This window comes from Arachis ipaensis, chromosome B5 (assembly GCF_059453495.1).
Source record: "Arachis ipaensis isolate K30076 ecotype BB chromosome B5, ASM5945349v1, whole genome shotgun sequence".
NCBI classification, from domain to species: Eukaryota; Viridiplantae; Streptophyta; class Magnoliopsida; order Fabales; family Fabaceae; genus Arachis; species Arachis ipaensis.
The window spans coordinates 144279339-144302508 of NC_142440.1; the positions used below are offsets into that span (position 1 = coordinate 144279339).

The 23170-nt window shown below is 36.7% G+C and overlaps 3 protein-coding genes and 2 pseudogenes across 8 annotated transcripts; 2 read left to right on the top strand and 3 right to left on the bottom strand.

The window, feature by feature from the left end:
- Positions 1 to 1367: 1367 nt before the first annotated feature.
- On the bottom strand, positions 1368 to 4622 carry LOC107644268 (LEAF RUST 10 DISEASE-RESISTANCE LOCUS RECEPTOR-LIKE PROTEIN KINASE-like 1.2). 3 transcript variants are annotated; one of them, XM_088487565.1, is made up of 3 exons: positions 4555 to 4622; positions 3761 to 4209; positions 1368 to 2917 (listed from the first exon to the last, which is right to left on the bottom strand). In XM_088487565.1, the coding sequence occupies exons 2-3, from the start codon at positions 4146 to 4148 to the stop codon at positions 2109 to 2111; spliced, it is 1197 nt and encodes a 398-aa protein (XP_088343691.1). In that variant the 5' UTR covers positions 4149 to 4209; positions 4555 to 4622; the 3' UTR covers positions 1368 to 2108. The 3 variants fall into 3 exon arrangements, with proteins under 3 accessions (XP_088343691.1, XP_088343690.1, XP_016203572.1); XM_088487564.1 differs by having other exon boundaries at positions 4341 to 4561; XM_016348086.3 differs by lacking the exon at positions 4555 to 4622 and having other exon boundaries at positions 3761 to 4496.
- Positions 4623 to 7220: 2598 nt separating this feature from the next.
- LOC107641188 (serine/threonine-protein phosphatase 7 long form homolog) lies at positions 7221 to 11238 on the bottom strand. The gene is made up of 4 exons (XM_088487364.1): positions 11129 to 11238; positions 10954 to 11035; positions 10301 to 10875; positions 7221 to 7311 (listed from the first exon to the last, which is right to left on the bottom strand). Exons 1-4 carry the CDS (start codon positions 11236 to 11238, stop codon positions 7221 to 7223), a joined length of 858 nt encoding a protein of 285 aa, XP_088343490.1.
- Positions 11239 to 12656: 1418 nt separating this feature from the next.
- On the top strand, positions 12657 to 14416 carry LOC148566076 (LEAF RUST 10 DISEASE-RESISTANCE LOCUS RECEPTOR-LIKE PROTEIN KINASE-like 1.4 pseudogene; annotated as a pseudogene).
- Positions 14417 to 14885: 469 nt separating this feature from the next.
- On the top strand, positions 14886 to 19447 carry LOC110262566 (uncharacterized; annotated as a pseudogene). The gene is made up of 5 exons (XR_015883401.1): positions 14886 to 15102; positions 15669 to 15883; positions 16889 to 17700; positions 17819 to 17911; positions 18203 to 19447. The product of XR_015883401.1 is annotated as an uncharacterized LOC110262566 (transcript).
- Positions 19448 to 19475: 28 nt separating this feature from the next.
- Positions 19476 to 23089, bottom strand: LOC107641190 (wall-associated receptor kinase 5-like). 3 transcript variants are annotated; one of them, XM_021102863.2, is made up of 6 exons: positions 22603 to 23089; positions 22120 to 22298; positions 21219 to 22043; positions 20896 to 20994; positions 20255 to 20470; positions 19476 to 20101 (listed from the first exon to the last, which is right to left on the bottom strand). In XM_021102863.2, exons 2-6 carry the CDS (start codon positions 22286 to 22288, stop codon positions 19662 to 19664), a joined length of 1749 nt encoding a protein of 582 aa, XP_020958522.1. In that variant the 5' UTR covers positions 22289 to 22298; positions 22603 to 23089; the 3' UTR covers positions 19476 to 19661. The 3 variants fall into 3 exon arrangements, with proteins under 3 accessions (XP_020958522.1, XP_020958521.1, XP_020958520.1); XM_021102862.2 differs by having other exon boundaries at positions 19476 to 20107; XM_021102861.2 differs by having other exon boundaries at positions 19476 to 20470; positions 22603 to 23087.
- Between the last annotated feature and the right edge of the window lie 81 nt (positions 23090 to 23170).

Sequence of the window (23170 nt, forward strand, 5' to 3'; positions counted from 1 at the left end):
TCAAAGGATGCATTTTAATAACATTTTAACCTAAGTTAAGAGAGTAAGAAGGTAAAATGTTCATAACTTTGTTTGTGAAATCCAAGATTTTCTTAACAATATGAGAGGAAAAAATAGAAAAAAAAATTCTAAATATACCATCATATTACATAATCAAATATTTTTGTTACTGTTCATATTTGGACCAAAGGATATAAATCCAGCCCATTAAATTACTTAATAATGATCAATTTTTAATTTAGGTCGCTACTTATAACTCGGCTCAACAACAAGAATTCCAGTCCATAAGGCCTCGTCCATATAGGTCGGATTTTGATTAAGAAACGGATCACCACAACTGATATTTGATCCGATTTGAAGAGTAAGATTTTTTTCTACTATTTCGGTTAATCACCTGAGACATGGGATAAGCAAATAACCATCTATGATCATTTGAAATTATTTTTAAAGGACGATTAAATTACATTTTTTATTTAATGAATACTTCAAAATTCAGATATTTTTTTCAATCTTATTAGTATCGGAGTTTTTTACAAATACTCCTACCACAGTAATCTCTCACAAAATGCATATAAATTTCGCATTTTCTCTTTCTTCTTCTTTTGAAAATAAAGCTTTAATATCTAAAAGCATTAATATATATTATTAAAGTGCATTTTGATCAAATAGACTAAAATATACATTATTCTAATTTTACAAGAGAGAAGAATTTATATTTCACAAATAATGAAAAAAAATATCATTTAATCATCTTAAAGAAAACAAAGCATTATTTTCTCTAGGAGTAAAAGTAAAAAATAAAAATTTAAGCATATTAATGTCGTCACCAAGTATGTTTGTGACCTTGAGCAAGGTCTCCTTCATATTTCTAGCGGATTGAGCTTGCATATCAATTATAAAGAACCTCAGTAGACAATATGACTGTGTATAAATAATATTTCTTTATAACAAGGTCATTTTTCTTATGAACGTAACATTGTTTAATAAATTAATGAATTAGTAGACATTTATGATTTAAATCAAGAAATCTAGTTTGTTAGAATTTTGTTATTTGGTCATCAGTTTGCTAGAAATTTGAATATTGAAGTTGTTTTTGGGTACTCAATCAAGCTTGACTCCATTCTGCTAGTTTTTTTTGGGCTGGGCAAGTTAATTAAACAAGCCCACAACTTCAATTTTAGTATCTTGAGTTTATAAAATTTGGGATAGTCTAACTAGCCTACAACTTGTTTATTTATCTTTAATCGTGTATGTTGTCAAATTCTCTTGTTATGGTGCAATTTAATCCTTCTTGGAACTGTAGGGAGTAGCTTGATTGATTATGATATTCAGTGGATACTTATAGTAACATTATTTTCTAAAAACTATTTTAACAGGAGAAATTGACTGATTAACTTATTTTCATAACAAATATACATTTGGTTTGGAGAAGCTCATAAAATATACATTGAGATATAGACACAAAAATTACCATTTTTATATCTTGTTTGACAGTAAACTAAATATATGATAAAATTAGTGTCATTTTGCCGTTATCATTTTTCCCCCTACCCCCTTTTACATCTGAGATCTATAAAACCAACACAATAACATCAACTTCAACAAATGGCAAGGGAGCTGATGATCTGATCATTTCCATGGCGGACAGTGGTGAAGGCTGAGGTGCAAAGCAGGGATTCAAGAGGCTGCTTCTCTCGCCACCGGGGGTAGAATCTATGTTGCCACTAGAGTTTCTTGCCGGAGAAGGCTGGAGTCTGAGTTTTGAGAGTATGAGAAGAAGAACAAATGTTTTGGTTGATTTTGGTTAGGGGTAAAAGTACCATTATAAAATATTGATAAGGGTAATCAAGGAAGTTTTTTTATCTAATCGGTGTCCCAATACACAATATCTTTTACAGATGAAAACAGAATGGTTTTGGTAGGAAGTATATAAGATATATATAAGACATGGTGTTTATTTATAGTCGGCAGAGGAAGTATAAGATATAAAAGTGATATTTTACTTTGGTTAAGCTATTTTCTTCTCAAAATAAATCACCATGCTAGCATGAGAGAATTTGAACAATCGTGACATTATTGTAACACCATATAAGAGCATTCTAAGAGCTTCAACAACTTTTAATTCTCACAAGGCTATTCAACACCTCTTCCATGGAAGGTCTCAATTTACTTTGGCTCTGAAGACACTTACACGCCAACTCTGCCACTGCGGTAATTGTTTTAGTATTCCAATCATCTGACTCAAATCCAAGATCTCGGTCAACAATACTCTGGAGTCTCCCACAGCTTATTCTAACCATGGCAAAGTTGGAAAGAAAAGGCTCTCTATCGTCCTCACTATATGCTGGCAGGGATGTTATCAGCTCAAGCAATATTACTCCGAAACTATACACATCGCTCTTCTCAGAAAGATGGCCATGCTCATAGTACTCTGGATCAACATAACCCGGAGTCCCAGCAGGATCAGTGGAAACATGAGTTACACCTTCTGGGAAAAGGCGCGATAATCCAAAGTCTGCAACTTTAGCATTCAAATTTATGTCAAGCAGAATGTTGCTAGTTTTCACATTGCGGTGGATTATGCTAGAACTGTGTAGATAAGCCAATGCTTCTGCAGTCTGTATGGCGATGTTTAGTCGCGTAGACCACGGAGGAGAGCTCCTGTTGAGAAGATGATCTGCAGCGGTTCCATTGGGAATGTACTCTTGCACAAGCAGTACTTCATGGCTCTGAGGAGAGGTGCAGCCATATAGCTGGACAAGATTTCCATGCTTCAAGTGAGATAAGATGGCAAATTCGTTTGAGAACTTGGTGACTCTATCATTGCTCTCGGAATTCTCGTCATGCAACCTTAAACTCCTCAGCATGTCTTTGTGCAACTGCTTTATTGCCACATGACGTCCATCTTTGAGTATTCCTGCATATAAACAAAAACTAGTAAATCTTGTTATATGATGTTGCAGGCAAGTAACTGTATAGAGTTAATAACATGATTCCAATTACTACAACACCAAGCTAAAATAAAAGCTCAGCCATACATGGCTACATTCTTGCCATCGCTTACTAGCAGCGCTGTACATGTGACAATGTAACTGCATCTTGTCATAAATCATCTCTTCTAAAAGGTTAGACCATTAGGCATAGGCATATGAATCATGAATGATTTTATATATTTAACAAGCCTCACACATAAGAGTCTCTTCTTTCGGAGGCTTAAAGTGTGGATAATGCACAAGTCTCTGTTTTGTCTGACGCTAAAATTATACTTTTATTTAGAGGAATGAGAGTAACAAGAATAGTATTCTAAATTTTTCTGTAATACCCTGATACCATGTCACAAACCATTGGTAACTAAAATTTATTTGCTTTTTCTTTCTGAATAATTTTTATTTTGAATGACCCAAGTTACATCTAATTTGAGTTTTGGTGACCATAATTGCAGTTATTCAGTTAGCTTTTCAAATTCTTTTTAAACACCGATTCATATTGTCATTCAAATAATAATCATTTTAGAGGGAGAAAATCGTTTGGATTGAAAGATCTATGGTAACATCTTGAATGATCAACTAACTCATGCTTAAGAAGGTATATAATAAGATGAACTGCAATATAATTATGTTGATGAAGCACACCATCATGCTACAATGTAGGATGCATGATTAGAACAATCAAAGTCCCTAACAACCTAAAATAACTTTATTATAACAAAGAGAATGAAACGACATACTAACTGAAATAGAAGGAATGTAAATGTTCTTACCAAAATAAACTGTCCCATATCCTCCAGATCCAAGTTCCCTACTAGGGTCAAAATTGTTGGTGGCTTCTTCAAGTTCAGAATACTCAAACACCTCATTTATGTGGCAGTACACAGAATCAACCAACAAAAGTGATTGATTTTGATCATGATCACTTGGTAACTCATCAGAGATCACAGGAACCACCGGTTCATCCCAGCTTGTTTGAACCTTAGAATCCAGAGGCTCATGTTGTTCATCATCACCACTGCTTGGTTCCTCAGAATCCAGAGGCACCAATTTGCTTCCCCCCTTCACCTCAGAATCAATAATTGGATGTGAAGCGTGGTGTTTACTTCCACTACCATTAGTGAAGAAGAAACACTGAGATACAAATGAGAGAACTGGCATCACTCACACACACTACTATGAATTATGATCTGTGATCACTGCCTCCAATATAGTCAAATCCCTAAGTTACACATTTAGCAAAGAAATACCTTAATCTTACCAGGGAAAACCGAAAAGAATTGTTAATCAAATTAATCAAGTGATCTAAGTAAAGTAAGAAACTAATTAAGAAAGAAAGAGAAAATTCTCAACTTGAGAACCAATCTTAAGGTTGGAGGGATCAAGAGAATTGGGTACATAGGTTCATACTGGAAAAACTAAAAGGATACCAATTAAATTTGTATCTTTTTTAATTAAAAAAAATGGAAATATGTGATTAAATCATTAAACGCTGATTGTACGCGTAAAAGAGTAGTAGTGTGGATAAAACTGGGAGGAGAGAGAGGGTAAAGAGAAAGTGAGTTACCTGGAAAGACTCATATTGCATGGTCCACCAATACCATTGACAAGTTGAGTGAAATTCAAATTAGTCAATATATGAAATGTTAGATAAGTTGACACCATATCTTATTTAAAATGAATAAATACATATAAATGGGGAAATAGAGTAAGAAAGAAAAGGAAGGAACAACGAAGTAGCATTCCTTTAAGTCTATAACCCGACTACTACTACTCACTCAAGTCTCAAGTCTCAACTCTTAACTGTGCTTGACCACTTGGAATTCCTTCTTGTGTTTTCTCTTTTAAGTTTTGATTTGTTCCATACTTCTTCCCTAGTGTTTTGCCTTGCTATTGATGTGCGTAGGATATGAAAAAGTGACTTGTAAAAATTAGGGGTGTCCATGGATCGGATCGAATCCGTAGATCCGCGGTAAATATGCGCATTCGATTCGAAAATTGCGGATACGATCCGATCTGCAAATTGATCGGATCGGATCGGATCGGATCCGCACCCTTTGCGGATCGGATCGCGGATATCTACTCTACATCCGCGTATCCGATCCGCGGATCCGCAGATCCGCACTATAATAATTAAAAAATTAATAATATATATATGTTTGGTATTATATTTACTTGTTTGTATGTTTTAGTTAGTAATTATTATTCATATATTGTATTATTTTATTTTTGTTATTTAGAGAGAGTTTGATTAAAAATATTTTAGGAATAAATAAGTTTAAAAGTATGAAAGAAATATTTTTATCGAATTCTTTTACATAGAAATATGATTAAAAAGAGAAGATTTAATTATGCGGATATATCCGATATCCGATCCAATCCGCAAATGTGCGGATTGGATCGGATCGGATCCAGCACTAAAAAGTGCGGATATCATATCCGATCCGATCCGATGAAAATTGTGCGGATCGGATCGAATTTTCAGCCATATCCGATCCGATCCGATCCGCGGACACCCCTAGTAGAAATAAATAAATAAACTAGAACGAGACCTGTGCGATGCGCGGAGCGATAAATTAATGATAATATAATAAATATTAAAAATGACTATGTTTTGTAAAATTAAATTAAATATGTGCAAACTAAAGCTAAATTTAAAAGGTGTTTTATTTAAAATAATTTGTAGTACAAAAAATTTAGATGTTAGAGTTATACAAAATGACATTTTTATTTGGTGGTTTGATTTTTGTATTTGTTTTAGTTAATGGAGTTAGTCTTCTTATGTGGTGCTCATCCTCCTTTTTCTTTATTGGTTATTGTTAGAGTTGTTGCTTTCTTCTTTCTGTCGTAGGTTCTTGTGAAGGCATGTTCTTTATAAATTATTGAGTTGTATGCACTTTCTATTGTGTTGTTTATTCCATCTTTGCATGTATATTCTTCTTCCGAAGATGTATCTTGAATTTGTATGGTTTTCTTTCTCCTTAATCTCTTGATGGGTATTTGATCTTCGTCTGATGATATTAGTGTTGGCAAAGTTGGTTTCTATAATCAATGAATAATTTAAATTGGAAATAAAAATGATGTCTTAAATAAGTAATTTTTTTTAGAGTATTACCTATTTTATTTGTTATAATGGGTGTTGAGGTTCAATATTTTTTGTTAGAACAAATGTCTTGGTAATACTGTATTGTTGAGAACCTTTTTTGAGATTAAAATAATTTACTTTGACTTCAAATATAAGTGTAAGGTTGCACAAATTTTTTAATTAGGGTGGTGTTTCAATGTCATTACTTTTCTGGAGTGTCGTTAGATTTAAAGCAGTTGTGCCTAACAATTTTTTTCTTTGCCATCAAATAGTAAAAAAGTTGTTATAGCACTTTGATCTGAAAACTTTAATTGATTTATGAACCTAAAATAAGTATTGGATTAGTAACTAATAATTTGATAGATGAGATTATGAAAAGTATATAGAGTTACCTTATTGTTGGATATTGTGGTGTTTGATTACATGTGTTACAAATATAGTTGTCTTCTTTTTTATGTAGTTTGAAAATAAATTTTTTGTGCTAAATTTGATATTATTTGAAGGAATAGTGATAAGAGACTTATATAAGTAGTTCAAATAGTATGAAATTTGAATATTTGTAACATAAAATTTATTATGATTAATAATATTATTATGACATTTGTAATATAGATGTTTATTACATTTAATGAGTTATTTATAGAAATTAATAAATTAATTATTGGGGTTATAAATTTATTGTATTATTTATAACGGTGAAATATAATAAACATAGGAATATGAATTCAATATCTCTGTAGGTTACAAATTTCGTTACAAATTTTTATATATTTTATTTTTTTGTTGATTTGGAAATAATAGATGATTTGACAAAAATTAAGTGGTTGATTCTAAAATTTTGCCAAGTAAGCAATGTTGCTGACATGTCATTAGTAGAAAGAGAAAGATGTCTTAAAAGTAATGTGGGTAAACTTATGAACTCAAGAATTTGGTTATGGGGTAAACAGTGGTGTATTGGCTGAGAATGGGGGAACATAGTGTATTTACACATGGGTGGACGTGTCAGGTAGAAGGTCAACACACGGGGGGCGTGGAACATGCAGCACCACGCCAGGGGCGTGGAGCACACGTGGCAGTGTCAACACAGCACGCCGGGGGCGTGGAGGCCACATGGCAGTGCTACACGCAGCATGTGGGGGCGTGCTGAGTCAGTACGCAGTGGGCGTGCTGACACGTGGCAGTTCCTGGTTGGCTAAGGCAGACTGCACGCGGTGGGCGTGCTGAGTCAACACGCGGGGGGCGTGCTGACACGTGGCAACACGTGATTGGATGAGACACGCAGCACGTGGGGGCGTGTTGAATGCTTCCCTCTATATAAGGCAGATCTTGGTACCATTTTCATTCAGAATAAGTGTGTGCCTTGAGTGTTCTTTGAGTGTGTTGGGGTATAATGGAGGGTACCGCAAATTTGGTGGTGTATCACAATGGTGAAATAGTACAGAATACTCATGAGAGAGTGAGGTTTGTGTGCCATAATCCGTTTTTATTTGTGGTTACGTGCACTATGACGTTAATAGAGCTTCAGAACGGTCTCTTTCAAAGCATGGAGAACGGTATGTCGATGCGAGTGAGCAGAATTATGTACCGGAATCCAGTTGTAGTTTTTGGTGGTCTAATACAATTTGATACCATACCGATCACTGACGAAGCGAGTATGCAGAATATGTTTCAAATTCACCGGCAGACTCAGATGTGACAGCCACAGATTGAGTTGTACGTTGAGTTTGAAGCCGTAGAGGAAACAGGGATTCAAAATGATTTAGATATAGAAGATGATAGAGTTGCAGTGTACGAAAGAATGCATAGTGACAGCGAAGAGGACTTTGAAGCCACTTATGAAGCTGGCGACGAAGACGAGGATGGTGATGTGTGAGTTGAGGCAGAAGCGGACAATGTAGTGGTTCATCCCTCGAGCAGTCAACCGATGTGCGTTCCACCTTTTATGCGTGAGTTAGATCTCGACGCCATCCATGCCCCAGAATTTTCGGAATATGCAAACATAGGTACGTGTTGACTGAATAATAAGTTTTTGCTAATTTATACTTTGGATTGATAAATGAATGATGATTTCGGCTTTCTGTAGGCATTGCTAATCCTGAGGACGGAGAGTTCCGGATTGGAATGGAATACAGTTCTAGAAAGTCAGTCGTCGCAGCAATTAGAAGTTACACTATCTCTAGAGGAGTTGACTATGATGTGTATGAGTCTGAACCACAGACGTTCTATGCAAAATGCAAGATGTATGGGCGTGGGTGCGACTGGCTTATCCAAGCCAGCTTGATACGGAAAAAAGGTTGCTGGGAGATACGCAGAAACAACGGTAGGCACATGTGTACAATGGGAATGATTTCACAAGATCATTCCAAGTTGGACTCGGATACAGTTGCTGAGGCGATAAGACCATTGGTCGAGACTGACCCGTCCATCAAGGTGAAATCTATAATAGCGGAAGTCCAGTCAAGGTTTAACTATACCATCAGTTACCGAAAGGCTTGGTTGGAAAAGCAGAAGTCCATAGCGAAGGTTTTTGGTGGTTGGGAGGATTCTTACCAAGCCTTGCCATGGTGGCTCTCGATCATAGTTCAGAAGATGCCTGGTTCAGTTGTCCAAATAGAAACACGACCACTGTACAACGGGAATGAGGAAGCGCACGGTGTAAAAATACTTCATCGTGTATTTTGGAGTTTCAATCCATGCATTAGGGCATTCAGGCATTGCAAGCCCCTAGTTCAGGTTGACGGCACACACCTGTACAGAAAATATAAAGGTACATTTCTAGTCGCTGTTGCACAAGATGGGAACCAGAATATTGTGCCTATCGCTTTTGCCTTGGTGGAAGGGGAGACAGCTAATGCGTGGCATTTTTTCTTAGAAATCTGCGAATGCATGTTGTTAGAAAAGACGGAGTGGGTATGATCTCCGACCGGCATGAGTCAATCTGGGCAGCAGTAAATCGTTCCGGAGGTGACTGGCAACCTCCAAGAGCATGGTGGTTGTTTTGTATAAGGCACCTCGGCAGCAACTTCCTAAGGGCATTCAAAGTCCCTCACTTGCAAAAGCTTGTTGTCAACATAGGATATTCAAGAACGGTGGAGGAGTAATCTACCTGTGTTGGCGCTGGTCCGAGCAACATATTATCGGTTAAATGAACTGTTTACACGGAAGAGTGCCGAGACTCACAAACGGAAGCGTGCTGGATTTACTTACTCAGTATTTGCACAACAGCGGATAGAAGCAAATATACAACAAGCTGGGAATATAGTTGTGCACTGGTTCGATAGACGAAATGAGGTATTTGAGGTGCACAAAATGACTAGCGGAAAGGTGTTAGTTGTTGATCTTGCGCGACGGACGTGTAACTATGGGCACTTTCAGGTTGAACGACTACCATGTCGCCATGTTATTGCTTGTTGTGCTAACCAGCGTCTCGATTGGCAGTTTTATGTGCATGATGTGTACAAGATCACAGAGGTTCGTAAGGTATATAGATTTGAGTTCACACCATTAGGTGATCCCGAGACATGGCCTGCCTATGAGGGACCCACATTGGTCGCTAATCCCGCCTTGAGGCGAACGTCGAAAGGTCGGCCCAAATTGACCAGATACTTGAATGAAATGGACTCACACGACATGCGTGGTCCTCGGATATGCCGTCTCTGTGGTGCTCAGGGTCATAGTCGGAGTCGATGTCCTCAGCGTGCTGGACCGAGTGGTGCGGGAGAATGATTTTTAAAATTGTCGTGTTTGTATTTTTAAATTTGAGTCTTGTCTAAGTGATGCTTTTGATGTTAATCGTGTTTGTATTTTTCAATTTGAGTCTATCCATTGATGTTTAATGTCAGGTTAATATTATCATCAACTGTTCTCGTGAATTAATTATACAACAGATTAACTACCGAATACATAGGTCAACAAATAAAACATTAAATACGAGTTACATTAACTTAATACTTAAAATTAAAGCTAAAAATCCTAAACCCAAGCTCACTTCTTTCGTACCAACCAGTTCAGTCCCTTACCCATCATGCCCTAATCGAACCGCAACGGAGTATACCTATCAGGTAGATTTTGCTCCGTCCGTAGGTCATATGGGTGACCTGGAACTGAGTCATCCACACCCAGAGTGGCCGACCCGGACTGACCCTGGTGACCGTGCTGAGAGTGCTGCGAGTGGTGGCTGTGCTAAGAGTGTCGAGAGTGGTGGCTGTGCTGAGAGTGCCGAGAGTGGTGATTGCTCTGAGAGTGGTGACTGCCCTGAGAGTACTGAGAGTGGTGACTGTCCTGAGTGTGACGGCTACCATGACTGTGGTCCGGTGGCTGTGGTATATAATAAGGAAACAGCTCAAACACTGCATGCTGAGGTGGACCTTGAGGTGCAGGTGGCTGTGGTGCAGGTGGCTGTGGATGCTGAGGAACGTACTCAGACAATCTTAGTATATGTCCGTACGAGGCCACGTACCAATCTCGGTACTCCACCGTGGGTAAAAAGTCCCAGGTTGGAACGGGGTACTGATCCCGCAACCGACTGTTTCGCCTATTGGCCCACTCTCCTATCCATGTCCTATGCAAAACTGTCCAGTCATGAAGTTGTACTCCGCGAAGAACGATGCAATGCTGGTCGAGCGGAATGTCCCTTGCTTCTCGCGGGGGAGGTTGTGCATACCCAAACTGACGCATCACTCGATCCACAGGATGCCATTCGACACACTCAAACGACAACAAAGGAACAACGATGTCACACACCTCAAGATGACCATGCAACTCGTCCGGTATGATCAATCCGTCGTACGGCCGCCACTCAAACTGCCACGTATTATTGGTATATTAGAACCCTAACATTAATATTTGAAAATACGAATCACAAGAAACATAAATATTTACCTCCTGCATGTAGTCTATATCATGCCTGAAACTCGCAACGGTCTTCGATAACCACATTGTTGTCCGTTCCGAATGACTCCACCTGAAACATGATTAAGTGAAAAAATTTACATAAGTCACCGTAAATCCAACATGCATCGTTAATATAACGCAGGACTAAAATAAGAATTATTACCTCATGGCAACTGGTATTTCAGCCGGTGGAAGGGTCTGTCTCGGTACGGGAGCAATACACGGCATTCGCTCCCATGCCCAAACAAACAACAGATTCAGAGGGCCATCCATCTCCTTTGTATCATATCGTGATGCACGGCATAGTGCTCTGTAAAGATGTGCGAGACATGCTGAACCCCAACTATATGTATGGATCCGCTCGAAATCGCGAAGTAATGGTAGATACTTCGCATGGGTGTATGCGGTCGACTTATCCGTGAATAGGGTCGACCCTAACAAATAGAAGATCTGATATCTGACGTATCTCCTAATGGACTCCTCAGTGTCCAACAGCTCTGCATCTCTAATACGTCGAACCCAACCCAACTTTATATAGGATTTCGAGGAACGACTGACTACTGGTTCACGACCAAATATCGCGATGCTCTGACTCTGCAGGAAGTCGCCACTACTATCAGTCCATCCACTCACAGGCTCTCCATCAATGGGTAGGCCAAATATATGAGCGACATCTTCCAATGTCACTGTAACCTCACCGACCGGCAATACAAAGGTATGAGTTTCCGGCCTCCACCTCTCAACCAGAGCAGCTAATAAGGGGTGAAATCCTCTTATCACCCCAATCCTAGAGACGTGGTAGAATCCCGTGGCGCGTAAGTAGTTCTCGACCATCGGGTTCCACGTCTGGGGCGGATCCAATTTACGTACCAACAAATTCCTGTTTGGCTGCATAAACAAAGATAAATCTGTTAGATTAATTAAATAATAATTCTTACAAATAATAAATATTCACATATTTATTTTAATATCTTATTTATTAAAATATTTAACAAATATTAGCATATTTATTTATTTTCAACGAAATATTATTACTCATTTAACATTTATTTATTTTCAACGAAAAAAATTTATTTATCTAATATTTATTCATTTCTTTAAATATTATAAATACATATATTTATACTTACACTTCTTTTTTTAAATAAATAAATAAATATAAACGATCTTTTTCCGAATATTAAATAGAATATTTAATTATATGTTTATCAATCAAAATACTTATTTATTTATTTATTCATTAGTATACTCATCACAAAAAATATAAAATATAGATTCTATTATACTATTTTATATCATAAAATTAATCCTATTATAAGAAAAAAAATTATATACTTACGTTTATATTTAAAATAATAACATATAATATTATTTAAAATTTTATTCTAAAATAATTCATAAAATACAAAAAAATAATAATCTTATTATATATTTATACCATACTAACAGTGACAAAATTTAAAAATTTTAAATACATAAAAAAATAAAATTCATCAACTTACATAAATTAGATGATCCAAATAATTGATAATATGTTCTTTTGGTGCTGTATAATTACGTACCATTTTTAAGTCACTACAAACTAATAATATTTTTTTTTCAATAATTTTTTCTTTTTCGTAAACCTGAACCCTCGCTACTAACTACTGCTACGAATACCCTCTTCTTCTTTTAATGTATTATCAGCACACTCTTTCTTTTTTAACACACCCTATACCCGTTTTTTCCCTCTCTCAGTAGTAACCCCCACACTCATTGTGCTTCAATGGAAGGGAAGAGATGGAATTTATACTGGGGTTGAGGTCTCTTACTGGTTACCGGGGTGGGGGGTTGCTTCCCCCCGTGATACTGCTGCAGCATTGGAACCCAGCAACCGCTTCACGGGTTCCGCAGCACCACGCCCCCCGCGTGATGGCAGGGGTCTGCCACCATTGTCCGGTCGCCACTTAACCACGCCCCCGGCTTGTTGATGGGGAGCTGCTGACCGGCTCTGTCACCACGCCCCCGGCGTGTTGACCACGTCCACATTTCAGCAAAACACCTCATGCACCAATATTCACCCAATACACCACCATGAGTTCCATAAGAAAAATAATTTCTGAAACTTTTGCGTCTACTTTTATATATTAAGAATAGATTCTTAGTTTAGCAATTTTCTTTTACAAGTTTTGCCTTACAACAAGTTCCTCTTTGAAAAACATGCATGTCATAACTAATTGTGTTTATTTGTGTGGGCAAGTTTTGAGCTTGAAGGACAAATTCCAAACCCTTATGCCATAACATAATTCTATTAAGAAAATAAAGGGTTAAATAATCCAAACGGTGTCAATGTGCGCTAGAATTGAACGATTAACCAGAAACTTTAGTTTGCTTAGAAATATATATCTAAAATGGAATCTATCATATCATTCATAATTACACTGTATTACTTTATTTTATGTCCTAATCAATGTTTTTTTTCTTTTCTCAAATGATTAGCATGTATACAGGTTCCAACTGTTTCTAACCAAATGAGGTGCGTCCCTTCTGCTTGGTTCCAATGCTGCACCTACAACTACAAGAAAGAACCAACCGAGTATTTTAGTCCCTCTAGGATACTTGGACAGGGAACCTTCGGCACAGTATTTCATGGTAAGCTTTGCCATGCATGTTACTTTAGCAGAACTTAAAGATGGATGAAAGACCGTGTGAAAATAAACACAAGCTTCAACAGTTCAAGAATGAAATCAAAGTCTTAAGTCAAATAAGCCATCAAAATCTTGTTTCGTTTTATGGCTACTGTTACCATGGTCTTGAACTCATGCTAATATTCCAAAACATTTCATGGCAGCCATAAAAGACATAAAGCACTCCACTACCTTTGCATACAGGATTGAATATAGCAATTGAGGCTGCAAGTGCATTGGCTTATCTTCACAATTCTGGCATTATTCGCCGTGATGTAAAATCTGCTAACATTCTTTTGGATTAAAACTTCTGCATTAAGGTCGCAGATTTTGGCCTTTTGCACACTCTTCTGTTGGTTGTTTCAACTTCTTCACAAGAGGTTACTATTTACTATTTAATGGCTATATGGACACTCTGTATTTCCAATATTACAGGGTTAGTGACAAAAGTGACATTTAAAATTTTTGGGGTGGTTTTTGTCTGAGATCTTAACATCCATGAAAGCTTTGGATCTGAATAGAGATCAGCATGAAGTTAAAACTTAGTCTTATCATGAGCAAAATCCAAAACCAAGAATTTTATGAGCTGGTGGATCCATGCCTTGGTTTTCAATCTGACAATGAGATAGGAGAAGCCATAACAGCTGTGGCAGGGTTGCCATTCAGTGCCTGCAATGTTCTAAGGAACTAAGGCCATCCATGAAGCAGGTGCTAGAGACCCTTCAGGGCATAAAGCACAGAACACGGCGATTTTACCAAATAAGATAGCATCAATTAGGCTTGGTTGATAACCGTCTCAAAACAGAAATACCAAAATATAAGGAGATAGAAATCTGCTTGGAGTATGAGAGAGTGTAGAGGTAGAAATAGAGTCATAACCTTTGAGTCTTGTCTCTCCCTTATGCCTTGTATGTTCTATCTAGAAACCCGTACCAAGCATAGGGTCCAAGTTAATATATTTTGCTTATTTGTTCTTCCTTCATTCCATGGTTACATGAATTCACCAATTAAGTGATGTACTGTGTAAACAATTCATGCATATCAACTCATAATTCATCTGCGTACCGGAATGTCGTAAGTATATTTTCCATATAAAATATTTTACATGTGGTGTACCACGAATCTGTTTCTGTACCAGAAGGCAATGCGTTCCATATAACTATGCTTCGTACTTATATGGCTTTCTAATGCTTCTTTTCTCCTTCATTGTTTCTTCCAAATTATATCAGCTGAACCAAATAGCGTGTCATTATCACTTGACAACTTGCAATAGCGTGTCTATGTGTTGACTGCTGACTTGCTTTACACTCGTCTTGGTCTTGCTTTGTCTTTTTATGGTGCTAAAAATCGCTTAAAAGTACTGTATCTTAGGATTAAGCAGTATTATTTTTGTTTTATTTATTTGCTCTTAATTCCTTTGGGAAGATCATTGTTGTTACCATTTTATTAAGCAACCTCAACGTTTCTAGAGGTATGTTCTGTTCTTAATACTTTCTTTTCACTACTTTCTTTGATGTTTTGTGGTTTGAAAAGTATGATATGTTTCCTTGTATCAGTGCTGCTATTTCATCTAACTAAACGGGAATTTTCTTTGGTCTTAAATTTATAATTTGTATGAATAACTTTTCATGGACCTTACAAAGAAGGAATTAACACAAAGATATATTGAAATATCCAATTACATTTTGCTTTTGGTTACATGACCCATTCAAAGTAGTTTCTTGTCCTGTTGTAATGTTATTGTGCATTTCCCTTGACTATGTGTTCTTTGACAGTTTTTTTATTTCCTATTTTAATTTCTGCACTACCAGGGATAATTTATCCATAGTTACTAATTCCTGAAAAATGTTAGAAGGTTAGAATTTGTTTTTGGATTTATTTATCAAAATGATCAAGAAATATATTTTCGCTCTTAATAAGAAGTAGGTAACTATTGTTTTCTATCTAGCAATTATTCACTCTTTTTCTGTAAAAATTCAAATGATTTTATTTATTTATTTATTTTTCTAATTATGTGACATTGTTATCCTTAAGCAGAACAAGTGGCCATACTTCACTTTGTACTGACCTTATGAGGTTGTGTAGTGATCTCTTTCAAAGCTGCTTCCCCGGAACTTCTTCTGGCACATCTCCAAATGATTCAATTCAGATAAAGTGGCCAATCTTATCCTACCGGGAACTTGCAAAAGTTACAAATAATTTTGACCAATGTAATATGCTTGGAAAGATAGGCTTGGAGAAAGTTTACCATGGTAAGAGAATAAGGAATAGTTGTTATATGCACCTACATGGTTTTACATTCTCAGTTCTCCATTGTTCACTATCAGATGAGATGTGAATACAATATAAGTTGAGTCTATATCTCATTGAATGGTTAATAGGGTACTAGTCATCTCAGTGTTTCACTCTCAATATGTAGCATACACATCACACGTACGAAAGAAACTCGACATGTCTTTGGATCCTGGTAGAGTTGTGTTAGGCCTCCAACAGCTTAGATAAAACTTTGTCGCATCCCAAAATATAGCCATGATGCAAGGCTGTCTTTGAATCCATGTAGGGTTGTGTTAGGCTGAAGACAACCAACATAAAACTTTGTCGCATCAATACTTAGTGAAGGTTTCCCTAAGCCTTAAGAAGGGGGTTGAGTCAAGAAATCAAAGGAAATATAATACTTTAAAATTGTTAGAGCAGTAAATCAATAATACAGGAGATTATTTTCGTTTTTGTCTTGCATCGAAATGACACTAACAAAGATGAGGGAAGAAGATGAGACAACCATATATCCTGGTTCAGTCTCCATAGGCAATGAGACCTACATCCAATCTTCACCACAAACTATGGTGAAATTTTCACTATAATCAAATATATTACAAACACCAATCAAAAAGTTCAAACCGGACTCTTAACACCTAAGCTCAACCTAGCTTAGAATTGTTAGTCACGATCCGGTAATAGGAGATTTTCCTCAATGAATGCTGATATGCCTGAAATATTGCTTGCTGCATTATTGGTCTTAGAAGATCTTTCCTTTTGTTGACCTGCAATACCTGAATAAGATATTGATGCACACAAGTAAATAAGAACTATATCAAAGGTTTGTCATCATCAAGGTTTAGTTATTCAATGAACTCAACACTTAGAAGCGGCACGATGACTTCTTTGATCTATGTAGTCAATCCAACTTAGTGGGAAAAGACACATATGAAAGAATATATGGTTTAGATTTACTTTCTTCTGGTGGTATACACTTGTAGACAAAAAGAATGGGCGTGAGGTTGCAATTGAAAGATATTCCAATAATGAGATGCACATATTCCAGCAGTTCCTCTATGAAGATTTGATCTCAAATATCTTACCTCATAAGAATCTGGTGTCATTTCATGGTTGTGCCTTTCATCATAAGGAGTTCCTGCTAGCACATGAATACCTCTCAAATGGCACTCTTGCTTCTTATCTTCAACTTGAAATGTCACAAAGCAGCACACTGCATTGGCTCACTAGATTAGACATTGCAATTGATGCTGCAAATGCATTGAGCTATCTTCATTATCATGGCATCGTCCATCGCAATGTAAAATCCCACAATATTCTGCTAGACAAGAACCTTTGTGCTAAACTTGGTGGCTTACATTTGTCAAGGAAACTTCCAGAAGGAGTTTCAATCGATGATACCTATGTTACAAGTGATTTAGTAGGGACACGTGGTTACATAGACCCAGAATATGTATCATATGGCAGGGTTGGTGCCACAGTTGATGTTTACAGCTTTGGAGTGGTTTTGTGTGAGCTTATATCATCAAACTCGCTAAGTATTGGAAAGGTTGCGAGGAAGAGAGTATTGCTACAATTTTAAGCAAAAAAATTGGAAGCCAAGATATGAACAAGGTGTTGGATCCAAGACTTGGCTTCCAATCAGACCATAAAATCAAGCAGATGATAACTGCTGTAGCAGAGCTTGCACTTGAGTGCATGAATTCTCCACAAGAACTAAGGCCAAACATGGAACAAGTGCTAGAGATCCTCAATGGTATAAGAAAAGAGAGATTTGAAGTAAACTCAGAAAAAGGTTTGAGATCATTTTCTTTGTCCCTTTTAATCCTTCATGGTTTTCACACAGTCGTTTTGGTGTTAGCATAATTAACAAAGGGTTAACTACTTCTTTATTATGAATCCATCTGTCTCAGCTTTTAAAATCTTCCACCATGCTGAACTTGAAGAAGCAACTAAACATTTTGACACTTGCCTTGGAAAGGGAGGGTTTGCCACTGTCTACTATGGTAAGATGCTAACAAATGACACCTTTTTTCTGCATATATTTAAAGAAAAAAAATTTGTACCAATGGGACCTTATTCTCTTAAAGATTGTCGTATAAAAATCCCCACTAGTTTCAAAACTCAATCTCTGTGATTGTTTCAAATTTTAGACAATAACCTTTGTGAGCTATGCTGTAATCAGTCAATAGAGGGATAGAGTTATGTTTGGCTAAAAGTGAAAAATGGAGTAAAATTTTCATAGATGAAGTTGATTTGTAAAGTTTTCTGTTTTAATGATGTGCATTTGTGATTAGGAAAACTTAAGGATGGGCGCGAAATTGCAGTAAAACATTTCCACAACGAGATAGAAAAGTCCATCAATCAATTCATGAAAGAAATAGAGATCTTAAGTCTCTTGCAGCATCAAAATTTGGTGTTACTTTATGGCGGCAGCTCTCGTCACAGGAAGAACCATCTTCTAGTGTATGAGTACATCTCCAACGGCACCCTTTCTAAATGTCTTCAAGGACCTTCCAGTGAAAAGTTATCATGGCTTACTAGATTGAACATTGCCATTGAAACTGCAACCACGTTAGTATATCTTCATGATTCAGGCATCATCCATCGCAATGTGAAAGGAAGCAACATTCTCTTGGATGAAAACTTGACTGTTAAGGTTGCAGATTTTGGACTCTCAAGGTCACTTCCAAGTTCTATTACACATGTTTCAACCATGCCAGTGGGAACTCACGCTTACATAGATCCGGATTACTATGAATCTGGAAGAGTCAGTGATAGAAGTGATGTCTACAGCTTTGGCGTGGTCTTGTTTGAGCTCATATCATTGAAACCACCTAGCTTGTTGGATGATGGAGAGAGTGTTACTCTAGCCAAGTTTGGAATCACTAAGATGTTAAACAATGCAATGGAGGAGCTCGTGGATCCAATTTTCAAGTTTGGTTCAGATAAAAAGTTGATGGGAAATGATAACAGCTGTGGCAGAGTTAGCATTTCAGTGTGTGCAGTGTCCTAAAGATCCTAGACCTTCTATGAAACAGGTGCTGGAGACCCTAGAAGGAATAAAGAAGGGAACATGGGGATTCAACCAAATAACATAGTCTTAATTTCAGATTTCATGAAGTTCTATTCAGTTACGTGATGGTTATAATTCACAATTTTCATGCATGTAGGAAGAAATAATCCATCAGATCTAGGGACAAACCAATCAGACTTACATGTCACTCAACAACAAACAGCAGAGCTTGGTGCTCTTAAAAAGATGAAGCAATTTCAATGGATGAAATTTCATCAGTGAAAGTCAAGGAAAGAAGATTCAACCATTAATGGATTTTAAATGTTTTAAGTCAAATGAGCCATCAAAATCTTGTCCATTTTTATGGCTACTGTATATTACATGGTCATGAGCGTATGCAAGTTCTTCAATACATTTCTAATGACACTCAATTTCAAATAGGACTTTTGTAGAAGAATGATCATTATATTAAAGAAGAGAATAACAATTAACGCAATAGAATGATGTAGTACTCTAACAGAATTCAAAGTAGTAGCACCACGATATGCCATAGCTTGTGTCTTCAAAATTATATATTGCAAATAGATATATAAATATATGCTACATCTCAATAAACTTTGAACGATAAATTTAACAGAAGAAATAGAATTATGCTTATAGGATGAGTTCAAACTGTCAAGAAATGGTGAATAAGAATCAGGTAACTGGAGATATAAATATGCAATAGCAGAGAATTGAGACTAAGTTATCTGGTTGAATCCCCATGTTCCCTTCTTTATACCCTCAAGGGTCTCCAGCACCTGTTTCATGGAAGGTCTAAGCTCTTTAGGACACTGAATGCACTGAAAGGCCAACTCTGCCACTGCTGTTACCATTTCCGTTACATCTTTATCTGAATCATAGCCAATATCTGGATCTACTAGCTCCTTCAATGTGTTATTTAACAGTTTGATTATTGCAAACTTTGCGAGGCCAACCGCCTCGCCGTGTGGGACATCCCTCCAAAATGCAGGTTTAGATGATATGAGCTCAAACAAGACCACTCCAAAGCTATATACATCACTTCTATAGGAAACCCTGCCTGTTTGGAAATATTCCGGATCCATATAGGCATTTGTCCCTGCTGGAGCTGTTGACACATGAGTAACATAATCTGGTTGGGACCGTGAGAGTCCGAAATCTGCAACTTTAACAGAAAAAATTTCATCCAAGAGGATATTACTTCCTTTTACATCACGGTGTATGATACCTGAATCATGAAGATATGCCAATGCAGTTGCAGTTTCTATGGCAATATTCAATCTAGTAAGCCATGGTAGCTTTTCAATTTTACCTCCATGAATATGTCTAGAGACAGTGCCATTGGGGACGTACTCATAGACTAGAAAGAGTTCGTTATGTTCACCAGAGCTGCGGCCGTAGAGTGAAACCAGGTTTCTATGGTGCAAGAGTCTTAAGATCTCGATTTCATTCATGAATTGCTTAAGAGAATTTTCCCGCATGTTGTGGAAACGTTTTATTGCAACTTCAAGTCCATCTTGAAGTTTTCCTAATATCAGTGGCAAGCCAAAAGAACAAATTATGCATACCTATTGTTCTTAAGTCTCATATGTTGTGTGAATTGTGATAAAAATATGAGAGTTCTTACAATTGTAAGTTGATAAGTAGTGAAATTGAATGTGGGTTGGTCAAAAATAACAACAGAAACTAAGCATAAGGTTGTAAGAATGTTGGCTTGTATGTTTGACATAGTAGAAACGGTGAGAATAAAAACAAAGTTAAAATAAACTTTCATAAAACCATATATATGTTTAAATTTATGCATTTAATCAATCATAAAATTTCCATCTCATATTTCATCCCCAACCAAACATCTCTACTATAAGTATAAAATTGTACAAGAATATGAAACATATGAGCACTATTTTATTCTTTAAATATATGCAGGAAGGATTTATAGTGTTAGCATGTTACCATAAAATACGCTGCCGAACCCTCCCTCTCCAAGGATCCTATCTCGACGAAATTGCATGGTAGCTTTTCTGAGATCAGCATAGTCAAAGATTCTGAAAGCTGGGAAAGATGAATGAAAGGAAAAAATAGTTAGGTGCATGTCTATTGCATACAAGTCACTTTTTATTCATGACTTTGTTCAACAATACATGTCGTTGATTAGATTAAGAATGTTTTAGACCATTATTCATTGATTATAGTACACTTTAATATGTGCACTAAACCAACATAATGGGTGGAATCCATTGAAGTGGAAAGGGACAAAAGTCAAAAAGGTTGTGCACCTTCTATTGTTTTATATCTCTCTAGTCTCTTGCCATTGAGGATATCTAGCACCTGTTCCATATTTGGCCTTTGTTCTTGTGGAAATCCCACGCAATTAAGTGCAAGCTCTGCCATTGCAGTCATCACCTGCATGATCTTATGGTCTGATTGGAAGCCAGTTCTTGGATCCAATACCTTGTCCAAAGCTTGATTTTCAATATTTCTGCCTAAAAGGACAGCAATACTTTCTCGGTCACAACCTTCCCAATACTTAGCAAGCTTGGATGATATCAAATCGCACAACACTACTCCGAAGCTATAAACATCATTCTTGGTGCTGACTCTGCCATGAGACACATACTCTGGGTCAATGTAAACACAATTTTTTGCTATATCACTTGAAATTGAAACAATGCTGGTGGCATTGACAGAAACATCCTCTGGAAGTTTCCTTGATAAGTGCAAGCCAGCAACTTTAGCACACATGTTCTTATCTAGCAGAATATTGCTGGAGTTTATGTTATGGTGGATGATGCCATGCTTGTGAAGATAGCTCAATGCATTCGCAATATCGATGGCAATTTCCATTCGAGTAAGCAAAGGTAATGTGCATTTATTATGTTGGATTTCACATTCAAGATAAGCAGCAAGAGTGCCATTGGAGAGATATTCATGTGCTACCAGGAATTCCTCATGATGAAAGGCATAACCGCAAAATGTCACGAGATTCTTGTGATGCAGGATATTCGAAACCAAAATTTCATTGAGGAACTGCTGAAATATTTGCCTCTTGTCATTGGATGATACTCTTTCAATTACAATCTCACACCCATCTCTAAGTTTGCCTGCATGTACTTACTATCAGAAAAGAAAATCTACTCATAATGTTCATTTCATATATATATAGGGGTAGTCTCTTACCATAGTATAGATTCTTCAAGCCTATCTTTCCAAGACAATTACGTTTATTAAAATTATTTGTTGCTTGTGCAAGAATCAAGTAGGGGAAGATTTTCCCCTTTATCTGAATAACACCATTTGAAGAAGTGCTAGTGAAGCAGCACTGAAGAAGATCACACCTCAACCTCATCAGGTCATTACTGTATACATGCTCAAATTTAATTATTCTATTGATTTTTATGGAATTTCTATTTAAAATACCTAAAGCAATAATTTTTTAATTAAGCATACCTACAACACTGCTCAAATCAAGAAATGCTAAGTTATTTAAAATGAGCATGAGTAAATTGAAAAAGCAATGAGTTAATCACTGGATCATTAAGTAGAATCTATCACGCAATGAAAATTATTGATTTAAGGGTGAACAATCCTTGAAGGATTCAACTTTCTGTTCGCCAAAATAAATAATAAAAATAAAGATTATAGTTGAAGGCAGACACATACTTTCTGGAAAGTAAGAAGTTGCTGAATGAAATGGTGACTCCGATTTTCTACGGAAGAGAATTGTGGAGAGCAAGCAATTGTTAACCTAATCTTGAGATCGGTTCTAAGTGATATTCACTATTCAGTGCTTGACTTATTTGATTCAGTGCTGCCCTGTTTTGCAGAGAAAGAATTGCATATTCGTTTCACAAATAGTCATCGCTACACAATTTTAATTTTTCAACATCACTTTTAATTAATGTATCAAGATATTGAGTGGTTGTGAGTTCGTCGCTGCTGCTTCCTGGAGCACACCACTCAGAAATTTCTCATGCTTTGCATAAGAATTTATCAGCTTGCTGAAAAGTCACATATTCTAGACTCTAGAGTATTAGACCTCAAAACTCAACATATCCTAAAATAAAAAACTATAAAAGCAAAAAAGAAAATGTTTTTCCTTTCTGTTTCTTTTTTGTTTTCCCAAGAAATTTGAAAGAAGAGAAAAATACAGAGCACCTGAAAGGTTTAGACTTTAGAGTCATCACTAGTTTGCACATTTACATTGGAGTTCGTCCACAATTATTTCCAG